The sequence below is a fragment of the Myotis myotis genome, unplaced genomic scaffold (assembly GCF_014108235.1).
Source record: "Myotis myotis isolate mMyoMyo1 unplaced genomic scaffold, mMyoMyo1.p scaffold_m19_p_5, whole genome shotgun sequence".
Taxonomy (NCBI): Eukaryota; Metazoa; Chordata; class Mammalia; order Chiroptera; family Vespertilionidae; genus Myotis; species Myotis myotis.
Genome location: NW_023416357.1, coordinates 88,728,512 through 88,744,866, shown reverse-complemented (window position 1 = coordinate 88,744,866; position 16,355 = coordinate 88,728,512). Strand labels below are relative to the sequence as shown.

Here is a 16,355-nt window from a genome sequence, read left to right as displayed (position 1 = left end):
GGGGATAGAGCCCACAACCCAGGCTTGCGCCCGAACCTGGGATCGAACTGTGACCTCCTGGTTCATAGGTAATCGCTCAACCACTGAGCCACGCTGGCCAGGCCTTATGACCTCATTTTAACTTTATTACCTGTGTAAAGACTCTATTACCAAATAAGGTCACAGTCTAAGATTTCAACATATCTTTTTCCGGGGACACAATTCAACCCCTACCAGTGGTCAAAGTATAAACAGTATGACCTGAAAGTCCCACACCAAATTCATGGTAGTGGTGGTTTCCGGACAGAGAAGAAGGGGGACGTCGGTGGGAAGGTGGATTGGGGAGGGGTGTAGAGAGCTCCAGTTTTACTGGGAACATTTCATTTCCTGGGTAAAATAAACACAAATCTTGAATTAATATGAAAAGGATTAGTATTTGTTAATATTTGCTCTTTTATTCTTTTACTTGAGTTTAATTTTTTAAAAGTGATTAAGAGAAAACAAGAAGGCACGTGAGCCAGCATTTCTCACTTGCGTGTGCACCTGACCGAGCTGTACAGTATGAAATAGACTTTTATAGAAGTCAAAGTCCTCTGTTTTTCAGCATATGTGGCTCTGCCAGCATCTGTGGCTCAGCAACTTGGAAAATTCAGACTTCAGACCAATATCGGAGATTCTAACCGTTTGTAAATCATCTGCCCTCCAGCTCCTATCAAAAGCTATCCAGAGAGCAGCCCCCAGCGTGGCTGGCACAGGTTCCCACAGCATCTTCAGACCAGGTCGGTTTGTGCAGTTTGCATCCATTTGGAACAAAGTGAGGAAAATAAGGATAGAGGAGGAAGTTTTTATGAAGTTGAACCTATTCGATTAACTGGCCTCCCTTCCTTTTGAGATTGGAACCTTCTCCTTAAAAAAAAAAAAAAAGTCCCTAAAATGTTTTATGAAAGAATAGTGATAGTGGGCTGTAACTGTTATTGTTTTTTTTTTTAATATATTTTATTGATTTTTTACAGAGAGGAAGGGAGAGAGAGAGAGAGTTAGAAACATCGATGAGAGAGAAACATCGATCAGCCGCCTCCTGCACATCTCCTACTGGGGATGTGCCCGCAACCCAGGTACATACCCTTGACCGGAATTGAACCTGGGACCTTTCAGTCCGCAGGCCGACGCTCTATCCACTGAGCCAAACCGGTTTCGGCTGTTATTGTTTTTAATGTTCTTATTTAGCAAAAATAAAATGTTTGTTACTCTCAGATTTTTTTTTTAATTTGGTTGGTCTTCTAAATCAAACGATTTAGAGCTAGTTAAGAATTTCTATAGAATCACTTTGATCATTTTGTCTCTGGGTCTTAAATATGTATGTATTTTGTATCATTTATAGGAGTGTAGCTAGATAAGCAACGTTGATTTTAATTAGGTTTAGAGGTTTACCTTGCTACCTGTTGGCACAACAAAGTTCACCCCCTTAGAAAAATAAATAGAAGGTACACCTGATATGAGAATGTGTGGTTTGCTTTGCCTCTTATAGGGTGTTGTCTTGCATTTGGTGATCAAGTTTATTGTTTTATAAGCCCTGGTTTCTCTTTCCTTATCTTTCAGGTAATAAATGGCTTCAATTGGCCAAATTAACCTTTGCCCAGTTCATAGCTGCATGGCCATGATATTCTGGCCTGGGCCTGGGCAGGAGATGAGATCAGAGAAAAGCCATGACCAGCATCCTCTGCTGGTACACGCATTCTTTTTATAGCGACGTGATATTCAGTTGTGCAGAAGTGCTGAGAGATTTGGCCCACCCCCTGTGGCTGGGCTTTTGGATTGGTTCCAGTTTTGTGTTATTATGCACAAAGCTTGGCCTGATAACCCTGAATGACTCCAAGTCCCTGAATTTTGGGAGGTCATTTCGGCAGCTGCAGAGAAGAGCTTGTGGGTGGCTTGCCTTGGCCTATGCTGGCATAAGATCAGCAAACTAAGAGGCAGCAGAGCGCTAGATAAGCAGCCTGAATGTGACCTCATCACGGTTTTAAAATGTACAGTAAGTCCTCACTTAATGTCATCCATAGGTTTTGCGAAATGAGGTGTAACAAAACCAATTTTAGTATCGGCTAATTGATATAAACAAGAGTTAAGTTCCTACAGCATCTCATTAACATTATAATGAAAGGACGTTGAACAAAACTGTGAAGATCTACTGTAATTTCATCTTGTATATTCCTGGACAAGCTGAATGACAAATGGGAGGTTATTGTGATCACCCATTCGAACCAGGAGCCTTGCAAGATCAAACAGGGAGTCCACAGCGAACAGACTTAGCAAACATTTTTTTTTTTATTGCTTAAAGTATTACAAAGGGTATTACATATGTGTCCTTTTTTTTTTCCCCCGCCCTTGACAATCCCCTGGCCGCCCCTACTTAGCAAACATTTAAGTGCTTGAGAGTGTGACTGAAAGCCACAGAAGCAGGGAAATGGGGAGCCCTAAGTCCACAGTTGGCAAGCTGCGGCTCGCAAGCCACATGCGGCTCTTTGGCCCCTTGAGTGTGGCTCTTCCTAAGCCTTAGGAGTACCCTAGTTAAGTTAATAACAATGTACCTACCTATATAGTTTAAGTTTAAAAAATTTGGCTCTCAAAAGAAATTTCAATCATTGTACTGTTGACATTTGGCTCTGTTGACTAATGAGTTTGCCGACCTAGGTCCTAAGTGGAATGTCAAAGGAGGACTCAATAGCTGTTTCAGTGGCCCTAATTGGTACTAGAAGGTACTAGAGCAGTAAAATTTGGAGGGGGGAAAGTATAGTATCCTCTGTGCTTTATCCAGGGCACAAAGCAAAATTATTCCTTTGAAGGGCAGGATATTTGTTCTTTCAACAGTGAATAGGAAACTATAAGTAAGGTGCTTAGAAGACCACGCCCACTGTATCTGACCATTCATACATGACTATTTCCCTATAGTTATTTCCTCCTTCCTCTTCTTTCCCAATCCTTTTCTGTGGGCTTAGCTCTTTGTTTGTTTAGGAATTTGTCCCAGTGCAGGGGATAGTAGTTAGAGCACTATCTGTGCTTGGATTGTGAAAAAGACACAGTACACAAAGCTTCTGTCTATTGACATTAGTAGAACTGAGAACTGTATCAATAAATTTAAAACTAATTGTTGGCTGATCACATATGTCTATCTATCTATTTATCCATCCATCTACCTGCTTTCTACTTATCTGTCACTTATCTTTGTATTTATGTGTGTGTGTATCTATGTGTGTGTGTGCGTGTACTATATGAATCTGTATATGAATCTATATATATATATATAAAAGTCTAAGCGACCATTCGACCATTCGACCATTCGACCATTCAACTGGTAGCTATGATGCACACTGACCACCAGGAGGCAGACGCTCAACGCACAGGCATGGAAACATGGAACAGACTGATGAATCTCAGAGGGAAGGGGGGAGAGTGGGAAGAGATTAACCAAAGATCTTATATGCATACTAGAGGCCTGGTGCACAGACTCGTGCACTGGTGGGGTCCCTCAGCCTGGCCTGTGGGGATCAGGCTGAATCCGTGCACCAGGCCTCCAACATCCCCTGAGGGGTCCCGGATTGCAAGAAGGTGCAGGCCTCTAGTAAATATACATGAATCAATTTGTCAAAGTTTCTAATAAAAAGATTATCTTGTATCAGTCAGGCTAGGCTAAGCTCTGGCACATCAAGAAACGAGTTCAAAATCTCAATGACTTAACATGTAAAAGTTTCTTTCTTGCTCAAAAAAAAGCTATTGTGGGGCCCTGGCTGGTGTGGCTCAGTTGGTTGAGTGTTGTGCCATGCACCAAAAGGTCACTGGTTGGATTCCTGGTCAGGGCACATGCCTGGTTCAGGCTCAAACCCCAGTAGGGAGTGTGTAGGAGACAGCCAATAGATGTTTCTCCTTCACAGCAATGTTTCTCTCTCCCACTCCCTTCCTCTCTCCCTAAAATCAATAAAAAACATACATTTTTTAAAAGCTATTGTGGGTTCATGGAGGCGGAGGTGGCTGTGTTCCATTTAGTCATGCAGGACCCCAGGCTGATGAAGGAGACCCTATCTGAAGTGTCACTGGTTGTCTTGGCAGAGAAAAGGGGAGCCAGAGGGTTGTGTTTGGGCTCTTAAATCCTTTGGCTTGGAAGTATCACAGCCACTTATGCTCACAGCCCATTGGCTGGAAAGGCCGTATGCCACTGCCTTCCTGCAAGGTGGCTGTTCATCTCCTCGCAGTGACCTGGAGGGGATGCCACAGCCTCCTCCCCAGCCTCCTCCTGCTGCTCATCCGGGATTGCTAGAGCTCCTGAGCCCTTTGCTGGCCACCCTGAGCCCTGGTTTTATTATGTGGTTATCTGATCCCTTGGGAAGGGTTCTTATGATACATTATTTTCCAAAATGTATCCTGAGAATAGGTGTGGCCCTCTTGAAAAACTGGTATACTTCCTCTTCCACAAGCAGTGAGTATTAAATCATCTGTCTTGATCACCTTTCAGTCTGGGCTAATCAACTCACAGCAAACCTTGGAGTCCCTATGTCAACTCAGGAATTTTATAGCATTGCTCCTTCCTTTACCCGATTATAATACATTTCCTATTTCTTTAATCATGACTTGGTTGAGTGCATGATTTTCATCGTCTACCAACCCCCATCTCTTTTGGAAGTTTCCAGGTTTACATTACACATAAATTAAAATAGAGGTTAAAGAAAAAGATCTTCCATTCAGTGAATGCTTCCTTGGTGCCAGCTGCTTTATGTGCCTTTTCTCATTCATTCCTTAGGGCAACCCTATGAGATGTAATTGTCCGCACTGGATGAGTAAGGAAACAAACTCAGAGGGGCTATGTGGCTTGCCAAGCCCACACAGCCAGCAGAGGGAAACTAAACCCACTCTACTTATGCCAAAGGCTGGGTTCCTAACCACTTTTATTTTACATCACATAGACAGATGATTTCATTCAGGTAATGGGTCCTGTCCTCACCCAGCTTTTGCTTTCATTAATTCAGACTTTCTGTGATCTATGAAAATTGGAAATGTTTGTGAGCCAGAATCTTTCATTTTTTTTTAAGCTGGTATGGTGGCCTCTTGGGGAAATAGGAGGTTTTGTATTATAGCTTCTGGTTTCAATCTTTTTCATTTTCTTTTTAAAATTAAGAAGTAATATATTTACAGAGTTGTGCTTAATGAATTTACACACACGCACAGGTAACCACCACCTAGATCAAGATCTAGAACATTCCCAGCACCCCAGAGTTTTCCTCACATCATTTTCCATCTCCTCCTTTCCCCAAGCTAATTGATATTTTGACTTGTATCACCATTTACTAGCTTGCCTGTTCTTGAACTTTATATAAATATTGCACTCCTTTGTATCTATCTCTTTCTCTCATCATTACATCTATGAGGGTCATTCACGTTGTTGAATGTAGCAGTTCATTCAGTCTTGGTTCCTGCTGTGTGGTATTTCATCTTAGGACCATGCCACCATTTATTTACTCATTCTGCTGTTGAACGACATGGGTATTGTTTTCAATTTCTGGCACATAAGGGGGGCGGGGAAGCTGCTGTGAACATTTTCATTGCCTTTTGGTGGATTTATTAATTTCTTTTTGGCTGGTATTGTTGTATCTATTTTTATCTTCTTGAATTTCGTGGGTATCATTTGGCTTGTTAGATTTAATAGCTCAGGTTTTTATAGGTCATGGAAGTCCTAGACCAGTGATCTGCAAACTGCAGCTTGCAAGCCACGTGCGGCTCTTTGGCCCCTTGAGTGTGGCTCTTCCACAAAATACCAACTTCTGCGCATGGGCCACGAAGTTTCAATCACACCGTACGTGCGCACCCGCACATGGTATTTTGTGGAAGAGCCACACTCAAGGGGCCAAAGAGCCGCATGTGGCTCTTGAGCCGTGGTTTGCCGACCACTGTCCTAGACCATAAGTATGTTAATATCTAGTCTTACAATATAAAAAAATGAATGGGTTCAATTTCCATCTTATGAAAAATAATTAGTAACAAAGCATAGTATTTAGTCTTCAGAATACTCACAATTTGTGTAGATGTTTTTGTTTGCAAAACTTGGCATATTGGTCAGAATACTTCTCTTTCATTTGCAAATTACAGAAACCCAATTCAAAATAACTTAAGTCAAAAGGGAATGTAATGAACCAAGTATTCAGTGGTTGTCTACCTTCAGGCATGGCTGGATCCAGGTGCTTCAAAAATGCCAATAGCGCCCTAGCCAGTTTGGCTGGTTTGGCTCAGTGGACAGAGCAACGGCCTGCGGACTAAAGGGTCCCAGGTTCAATTCCAGCCAAGAGCACATGCCCGTGTTGTGGCCTCGGTTCCCCCCGCCCCATACTCCCTTCCCCATAGGGGATGTGCAGGAGGCAGCCAATCAATGATTCTCTCTCATCATTGATGTTTCTATCTATCTCTCTCCCTTCCTCTCTGAAATAAATTTAAAAAATTTTTTAAATGTCATCAGCATTTGATTGTGGGGGGCTGTTTCTCTCTTTTCCATGTCCCGCATGGAAAAGGAAACAGTCCATTTGCTGAGTGGAGGAGCTGGGGATTAAGAAATTAAAGAAAGACCAAGATGCAGAAATAGATTTTAAGCTGGGACCAGGTGGGCACCATCCTCTCTGATGGAGAGGCGGCAAAGGCGGCCTGAGCCACACAGCAGGTTTATTTTAAAGGCCTAGATTTACATATCTAGTTCCACCCCTGCCTGATTAACATGTCCAGCCTTACTGGGGAAGCATGTTCCCAGGGCGTGGCTCTGCCTATGCTCTGAGTTCAGCTGACAATAATTATAAGAAAATGCCTAGGTGCCTCCCAGGCGGCCCTCTACATTTGATTTCTATTTCTATTAATCTCTTGGCTCTGTTCTCTCCCCTGTTGACATCAGAGAGCTTCTCTCTTCCCAACATGTCTGACCAAAGTCCCAGAATTGAATCTTATTGGTTATGACCCTGACCCAATCCTGTGGCCAGAAAGAAAATAATTCTGATTGGTTCATATGTTCCACACCTGGACTGAGAGTGGGACTGTTCCTCAAGGAAAACTGTTTCCATAAGAGAAAGAAGTAGATGCTTGGCAGAAACAAAATAAAGAAAAATGGACTTACACTATGCTGAGAAATATGGAACTGGAAAATGAACATTCTAAGACTATAGGTGATGGAAGAAGGTTAATTGTTTCTAGCTCTGATGACTCACCCGAAAGTCTAACCACTTTTGTTTGCATAAAGATAAATTTGTAAACATTAGCTGAACTTTGAAAATTGTCTACTTCCATTTTTTGAAGGCCTCACCATTCATCTAATGCTTGTTTGCCTGGAGATATTTTTGTCTTTTATTTTCTCTTCCCTCTCCCCTTTCCCATATAGATTTAGTCCACAAATCCTATTGATTATTCCTTTAAATTTTCTCCCCTACTTATTATTATTTTTACTGTTACTACTGATACTACATCAGCAGTTCCAGGCTTATAGTCTATCATTGGAGCAACTCTAGTGACATAAGGACACGTCTTTCCCAGTAATTCTAGTCAAAGTCTTAGAAGACTGAATAGGGTTATGTACCCATTCCTGAACCAAACCCTGGGGCAAGGGCATAGTGAACAGTGATTGGCCAGGCCTGGGTCATGTGACCATCTTTGGTACCAGGAATGCCATCAGCAATTCCTGTATCACCTGGACCAAGAGTGGGAGAGGGGCAGATGTCCAGAGGAAAATAAGGGCATTGATGCAAAAAAAGGGGAGATGGGTAATAAGCAAGTAAAAGCAACCGATATCTGTCAGGGCCAGCCTGACAGGTTGAGCCGGGCTGAGGCAGGGAGATGGGAAATGAGAAAAGAAAGAAAGACAGGAAAGCGGGATCAGGAGGACTCCAGTTCTTGAGGAACTGAAGCAACTTTATTAGCCACACAATCCTATTTATATACAACACACTGAATAGGAGGTCTGTCAAGAGGAATGTATTCTTTGTTCCTCTTAATCTCTAAGGGAGGGACAGAACAGAAGGACAAGTTCTCAGTACAGCATATCTCAGTAAATAGTTACAGACTTCTTGGTAAGCCATGAAAGGCTGTTCTCATTCTACAAAGGTTGCTCTTATTCTACCGGTAACCGCCATCCAAACAAATCTGGGAAAACTGTGTGGGTAAGGGTTCCAGCCTTGCTAGCCCCTTTAGGTGCAAGGACCTTGCCAGCTTACATCTGGCCCCCAACAGATATCCAACACAGTTATAAATCAGAAGTGTTGAAGTTTTGCTTTATAAATTTCAACATATGTCGCATCTATAGATTAGAGTTCATGGAACTCATAAAATCATATTTTCAAACTGGAAGGGATGGTACCGATTGTCTCCTTACCCAAGTCCTCTAGTTACCATTAACCATCTTCCTTCAGGCATTCATACTAATTTATGCTTTGAACTCTAGAACCACTAGTGCAATCAAAGGACTCAAAAAGTACTTGTTCCTTCCAAGCTTTTGGTTCATAGTACCCCTCCTTCCCAACTGAGGGATTATATTGGTCAGGATAAAAGTTTGGCCACACATATCAGAGACCCAAAAAAACAGTGGTTTACGTAAGATAAATGTTTCTTTTTTTCTTGACATAAAAGCCCAAGCTGATATGTCAGCACTGACCTGTGACATCAGCAACCCAGGCTTCATCCCTCTGTTGAGCTGCTATGCCTGGGGTGGTAGGGTGGGTGCTGCTTTTGTGTGCGTGCCCAAGATGGCACACCATCACTTCCGCATTCCAGCCACAAGAAGCAAGGCCTGAGAAGGGGACGCATACCCCTTCCTTTTAGCAGCACAACCTGAAAGTTGTACATATGGCTTTTGCTCACATCCCATTGACCACACTAATGGCCACAGCTGGGTTCACAGGGGGCTGGGAAATGTAGACTTTATTCTGGGCAGCTGTGTACCCAACTATGCAAGAAAGAAGGACAAATACTGGGAGTTAACCAGCAACCTCTGTAGGGAAGAAAGGAAAACATCTGACCTTTTCCTTCCTTTTTGTTTTTCAGATTTAAAAAAGATACCTGAGTCGCGCAAATGCAGGAACACTTGAACATTCCACGGTGAAGGATCTGTCCCAGCATGTCTGCCTATTACAGGAATAATGGGTATGAGGAAGAGCCGGATTACCCTGGTTATTCAGAGTCTCGGAACCACACGCAGGGGTATCTGAACACCCAGGATTATCCAGGTTCTCTGAACAACTCCGCTTACTCCAAAACCAGGGGGAACCCATACTCTGCAGACTCCAGAGCAAGTCCAGACTATCCCTGGTCTCTAGCAGAACCAGATTACCCTGGATCTTTGAGTAATCCAGACTATTCTGCCATCAGAAACGATCCGTACTCTGCAAGCTCCAGAAGACAACCAGGCTATCCCCGGTCTCTAGCAGAACCAGATTATTCCTGGTCTCAGAATAATTCAGACTACCCTGGCACCAGGAGCAATCCATACTCCGCAGACTCCAGAAGAAGTTCAGACTATCCCACATCTCTGGCAAAGCCAGATGCCTCTTGGAGCGATCCGTACCATCCATACTCATTCAAAGAGCCAGACTACTCTGAATCTCCACGAAATCCTAACTTTGCAGGTTCCAGAGGCAGTGGAAACTATGCGGGCTCCAGAACAAATCCTGATGATCTTGGCTTCTTGGGAGAACCAGACTATCCTGGGGCTCAGGGAAATGCCACCCATCCTGGCCCCAGAGCCAATTCCAACTATCCAGGCTTTAGAAGGAATCAAGGATATGCTGGTTCCAGGATCAAACCATCCATAGATGCCCTGGGAGAGCCTGATTACCCAGGTGCTGAGAATCAATCTTACTCTCCAAACTTTTTAGAGAAACCAGATTATCCCGGTGCTGAGGACTATCAGAACTCTCTACATTTTGGGAGGGAGCCTGATTACCCAAATGCTGAAGATGATCGTGATTATGGCTCTTCCAAGACTCTGGAAATGACCAGGGGGTAAGTGCAGGCATCTCCCTCCCCTGGGGGTGGAGGCTGAATCAATGAAACTCGGTTGGCATTGTTTGGGTTAGGGACACATATTGTGGTTTTCGTGACCTGAAGTTACGGTGAAACTTTCATACCTACCTGTAGACCCTACCTGGGCCATGGACTCTCAGCCTGAGGCTTCAAGCCTTTACCTGAACATAATCTTTCCTCAGCTCTTGCTTGAATAACACCTTCCCCAGGCTCCACCTGGTATCTAATTCCTGTAAAACATTTAGATCCCCCCTGTTTTGACCGGCTGCTTTGCAGGCCAAAGGCTTGATAGTTACGACCACAAACATTTTAACCAGAAGTGTATCAACAGGAATGCATTGCAATAAAGAAAATCTTTTGAAGGTCTAACTCCATGAATTCAATTTAATTCTTCAACTGGTTATCTTTATGGCTGAGCCATTAAAAAAAAACTTGTAATCTTCCCTCAATTTTTGGTCATTGACCAATTTTACTAGATGCAGTTCTAGTTTGAGTGACTTAGTTCTACCAAATCTAATTTCTTCCTGGGTTAAAATTTTCAATGTCCATGTTGCCAACAAGATGTAACTCTTTAGTAAGTGTGTGGTTTTTTTCATCGATAATAAGTCCTAGCCAGTGTGGCTCAGATGATTGGAGTGAGATCCTGTACACCAAAAGGTTGTGGTTCAATTCTGGTCAGGGCACATACCTAGGTTGCAGGTTGAATCCCCATACGGGGCAGGCAACTGATAGATCAATGCTTCTCTCTCATCTTTCTCTCTCTTCCTTTCTCTCTCTCTCTCCCTTCCTCCCTCTCTCTCTCTCACACACACAAAAATCAATAAAAACATGCCCTCGGGTGAGGTTTAAAAAAAATTGGTAACAAATTTTACCATGTGAAATTCTAATCAATATGAGTCTCATTTTGCATGTACTATTTCTACTAGTAATATTTATGAAATCAACAAAAACTAATGGCTTGTTTTATCTCAAGGAACAAGGATATGGGATTTGGGTATGTACCAGGGTCAAAATGTCTTTGTCCTAAATAGTAAGATTAACAAGACCAGGTCAAATTGTCCTCCTTGGTCTTGTCCTCCCTGCCGGATTCATCATTCCAAAATACACTTCTGACCCTGTCACTCCTTTGCTTCTCATCTTCCATGAGGCCCTATCGCCTTTGGGGGAAGGGCTGCACCTGTGAGGACATTTTAAAATGAGGATGCACTAAATGAGGATGGGCTAATTGTAATATGCCAGCCAAAGACTTGACCTCCTTTCTCCACTCTTATCCCTTGTCTACCTCAACCTTATATCTAAGATCAGTGTTCTTGATCTTGGCTGATTCTTAGAATTACCCGACCACCTGGGAAACTTTAAAAATAATACAGAGCCTGGGCCCAACTTTCAGAGCTTCTGATTTAATTGTCTGGGTGGGTCTGGGAATTGGTATACACATAAAATTGAGAACCATTGTTAATTTATTTAAATGAGCCAGATTAATTTATTTTCATACCATTCCCTGTATATATTCAGCATTTTTTGGTCTCATACCTTTATTTATGCTGTTCTTCATCCTTGAAATGTCCTCCTCTTAACTCTTTATGTATGAATTTATCCTTCTAATCTCAGTTTGAATATAGATTCCTACCCCTTCCCCCAAAAACTCCCAGCCAGAATTCTTCTCTCCTTCCTCCAAACTACTTGGGCCTATTTTCTGATCCTCAACAATTACTACAGTGGGGCCTTGACTTACGAGTGTCCCAACTAATGAGTTTTTCGAGATACAAGCCGTCTCAACCGATTTTTTGCTTTGAGTTGTGAGCTAAAATTCGGGTTACGAGCCAGCTTCAGATACCCCACCGCTAGTTGGCGCAGCGAACGTCACAGTGAATGCCACAACATCAGCCCAGCATCACGTGTCTCACTCCTTCACTTTTTGATTTGACATACGAGTAATTTGAGTTACGAGCTCCGTCACGGAACGAATTAAACTCGTAGTTGTATTATTATTGTACAAGGCCCCACTGTACTTGTATTATTATTGCCTTTGGCTATTTCTAAGACGCTCTACCGGGTTTTATTGGGAGTTCCTTGAGGGTAGATACTCCAAGTCTTTATCTTTATGTCCTCACTTCCCAGCCCATGCCTAATACATGGTTGGTATTTATTTGGCAATTGTAACATGGATGGATGGATGAATGGATCAATGGATGAATGGGTGACTGTCCTTACCATGCTACTGGATGGATGTTGATCCATCATGTTGGGATTTCAGGGTGCTCAGCAGAACATCTTCAGTCCATCATGGGCGTGTCAGCCCCTTGGGCTTGCTTGCAAGGCAGCATGAAGAATATCCTGAAAACATTGAAATGGAATCCATGGAGATGGCAAATCGCTATGGCCACTCTGATAATGGCTATGGTAAGCATTTGTTAAAATGAGATCATATCCTGGGAAGAAAGTAAAATTCAGTGGACTTAGGGCAACAATCATTAAAGATTTACAGCAATAGAAGAATTGGTGTATCTCTCTTCACTCAAGCACCCACATTACAAGGAATGAGAACTCAGTGTCTAGAGAAGAAGAAGTATCATTAAGTATCAGAGCAGGCCAGGTAGGAGTTGTGCGTACGTGATGTAGCCAACGTCCAGGGTCCATGCCTTGCGGTTATGCAGGGAAATGTGGGTTCAGTGTGGCCAGATCCTCAGATTTTTCTAAAGAAGTGAGAAATCTTTGTTTTTATGTGAATGCCCCCCCACCCCTGATTTTTACATACTCCAAAAAAATAATAAAAATGTAAAAAACTCTGAGCTGGGCAAACAAAATCACTGGTGAGCTAAATTCAGTTTGTGTGCTGCCCGTGGCCAGCTTTAGACAGTCAGCACCTGTGTATTCGAAACCTACTGTGAGGCAAAGGGAATCAGAGGCAGCTCTGCCCTCAAGTTACTTAAAGCCCGAGTGGGTAGGTGACACCGGCACATTAAGACTTAAGAAAAGGAGCAGGCAGACTATTAATATGAGAAAAATCACATCATCTTCAGAACCTGCTGTGTAAAGGTTTGGCTCTGGGAGGCAAAGTAAATTCTACCAGTTCTTATGTTGTCAGAGGAAAAGGGGACTTGTTACTGGTAGAGGAAGCCAGTTTATTAAGTCAATGTTATAGGAATTTAGAGCCCACAGGGACAAGAAAAGGTAGGGGTGTTCAGCCAAGAACAGAATGAGGGACCCAAGTGCTGCTTGGAGCAGATGGAGGGTTGATCAGCCCTGAAGAGGCAGGCGGGGAAGAGTTGGAAGCAGGCAGGGAGGAAGGGGTGGGGTGCATTGCCGTGCACTAATGAGAAACACCCACTGTTACATGTTTGCATAGAAAACATTCGTTTAATCTATTCCAAACGTTATGCCATGCATGATCAATGGGGCAAAATCAATCCCAAGGGATGAAATTTTATTTTAAAAGGCCATAAAAAACCTTCCTCCTTTTTATATATAAAGCACAGATATACATACTGCACATGAATAGGTATACAGTCTAATGTATAGTCTATCTATGGTATTAACATTTCATGGGGAAGGGCAATGAGGAAGAAATGTCTAAAAAGACACCTATGGGCCAATAATGAATAAAAGATACTATGTCTGATTTAGAGGCTAAGATACGGAAGCTCAGAGAGGTTAAGTAACATGCCCAAAGGCATGGCACACAGCGAATAAGTAGCGAACCTGGGAATTGATCTTTGGCGAGAAGTTGCAGAGCCTCCTGCAGTGCAATTTTGTGCATGTCACCATCAGAATGTGCTCCGTTTCCTCTTTGAGGTGTTGAGCCTTTAATGTTTACCATGGGCTGAATCAAAATATGGTGAAATGGGACACTGTCATGAAGACGCTGAGACTGGACTCTGTCCCTAGGAAAATCGTGTCATATTTTACATTCATTTATGCACCATCATAAAATGCTAGGAAGGAACCTCAGTCATCTAGATAAATTTTTTTGCTTAAAATTTTTTAAAAATTAAGACTATTTTTTAGGTTCACAGTAACATTGCGGGGAAGGTAACAGAAATTGCCCATGTATATCCCCAGCCCCCACATAAGTAGCTTCTGTTATGATCAAGATCCCCTCCAGCGTTGGTACATTTGTTGCAATCAATGGACCTACAGTGACACATCATTATCATCCAAAGCCCATAGTTTACATCAGTGCTCACCCTTGGTGTCATACATTCTATGGATTTGGACAAAGGTATAATAGACATGTATCCATCATTATGGTATCATACAGAATAGTCTCACTACCCTAAAGCCCCTTGGTACTCCACCTAGCATCCCTCCCTCCTAGACAAGTATTTTTCAAACAATTAACAAGTTGTGAAATTAATTTTTTAAAATGAAATGGAAAAGAATCAGAATATATCAGAATGCTGTTTATGTAGTCAAGCAAAGTGTTATTTTGGGAAACTTGTTTTTTAGTTATACATGTGAAGGTATGTCCTAGATCTCAGTGTAACAATTATTTTTAACTATACTTATAGTCAAATGAAAACCATCAATCAAGGCAGTTTGCATTGAATAGCATTGGTTTTGAATTTGTGTCCTATTTTTCACCCAAGTGCTAATCATTAGTCTGTTAGAACCTTGAGGTCAGGGTCTCAGTCTTACTGACCATTGTTTGCTCTGTAATATCTAGTGCGGTGGGATTAATGGTGATGTCTCCTGCCTCTTCATTCCAGTGAACCCTGCTTATGTGGATGAAAGTATCCCTGGCCCAGCTTATGGAAACTCACCGTCTGGAGGTGATTGGTACAAGTCATCCCAAGGTAAGACAGTGACCAAAAATTCAACCCTAGAGACATTGCCATTCAAGCAATGCAGACATTGCCATTTCTTCTTAGCCTCCAGTGTGGTACTAAGCAGTACAGTACTTCCTAAATTTATCATAATGGGGGTTTCTTTTAGACATGAAGAGTTTTTTCTCGTCTACATATCAAGGTGGCTTCATTAGGATTCTTCTGGTTGCAAGTGACAGAAACCCAAGTCACACTGGCCCAAAGTGAACTTATTGGCTTGTGCATGGGGAAGGATATGGGGGAAACAAAGAATTGAAGGTAGAATTACTTTCCGGCACCTGTACAGTGCCTGACACATTACTAGTGCTCAGAGATATTTGTTGAATGAGTTACAGCAACCAGGGTCTCTGCATGTGAAGCCAGGGGTTTATTGCCACCTGGACTCTCTTTTTCTCCATCGATTTCTCACCTGTGCTGGACTTCTCCACAGGCCAGGGGGCTTGACCAATAGCAGGACTAGATACACACCCTCAGCTCAACAGCCTCATCAGAAAGTCTTTCTTTCTCCCTGGGTCTGTTAAGTCAGTGCTGAGAAATGACTCTGTCCAGCACTTTTTGGGGCCGTATGCCCACACGTGGACTAATCATTTTTACCATGGGGAGGAAGATTGGGTCACATGTTCATTCTGTGGCTAATAGATCTAATGGTGAGGTGGCAGCGCATTGATCAACTTTTTTCTGAATCATCATATAAGTATTTATGATGGTGGAGTGTAGAAGCAGTTGGACTGGTGAAAGACAGAAGGCTTTGAAATCAGTCAGGAAGCTTTGCAATGACCACTGTGTGTCACAATAAAGGTCTGATCAGAGGCAGAGACTAAGAAAGAAAAAGGATACCCAATCAGTGTTGCTCAGTGGTTAAGTGTCAACCCATGAAACAGAAAGTCATGTTTTGATTCATAGTCAGGGCACATTCCCGGGTTACGGGATCAATACCCAACTGGGGTATGTGCAGGAGGCAACCGGTCAATGATTCTCTCTCATCATTAACGTTTCTATCTCCCTCTCCCTTCCTCTCTGAAATCAATAAAAAGAATTTTTTTAAAAGAAATAAATAAAAATGAAGAAGCAGAGGAGAGAGGCCATGGAATGCTGGAACCTAGAGGCAAATCTGTGAACAATAAACAAACCCATGGCGTCTTCTATCTAACAACAAAAATTGAGGATTTCCATGACTTAACACTATAGTATTTCTTGCCTTCAAACCCCCCATCTCATATGATAACTAGAGGCCCGATGCATGAAATTCGTGCAAGGGGCTCGGCCCTCACAGCTGCCTCAGCCCTCGCAGCCCTGGCTTCCTTCAGAAGGTCATCTGGAAGGTCATCCAGACAGTTGTTCCACTGTTCCGCCATCTGGTCTAATTAGCATATTATGCTTTTTATTATTATAGAAATGTAGCCTCATTCTTAAGAACCTTCTCAAGGGGGTGTGTATCTTCCACAAAGGTTAGCTATTGCTACTTGGGAGAGAAAACCATGGGGACATAAACAATCTCCGTTTGGTTCCCACTGG

At 42.6% G+C, this 16,355-nt stretch overlaps 1 protein-coding gene across 1 annotated transcript in view; it reads left to right on the top strand.

The window, feature by feature from the left end:
* The first annotated feature begins 9,092 nt into the window (after nt 1–9,092).
* Nucleotides 9,093–16,355, top strand: part of TMC5 (transmembrane channel like 5) — a 43,521-nt gene continuing 36,258 nt past the window's right edge. The window contains exons 1-3 of the mRNA XM_036308803.1: nt 9,093–9,993; nt 12,272–12,417; nt 14,724–14,810. Of these exons, the coding sequence (XP_036164696.1) occupies nt 9,110–9,993; nt 12,272–12,417; nt 14,724–14,810 (1,117 nt within the window). The 5' untranslated portion in view covers nt 9,093–9,109. The remainder of the gene's footprint in view (nt 9,994–12,271; nt 12,418–14,723; nt 14,811–16,355) is intronic.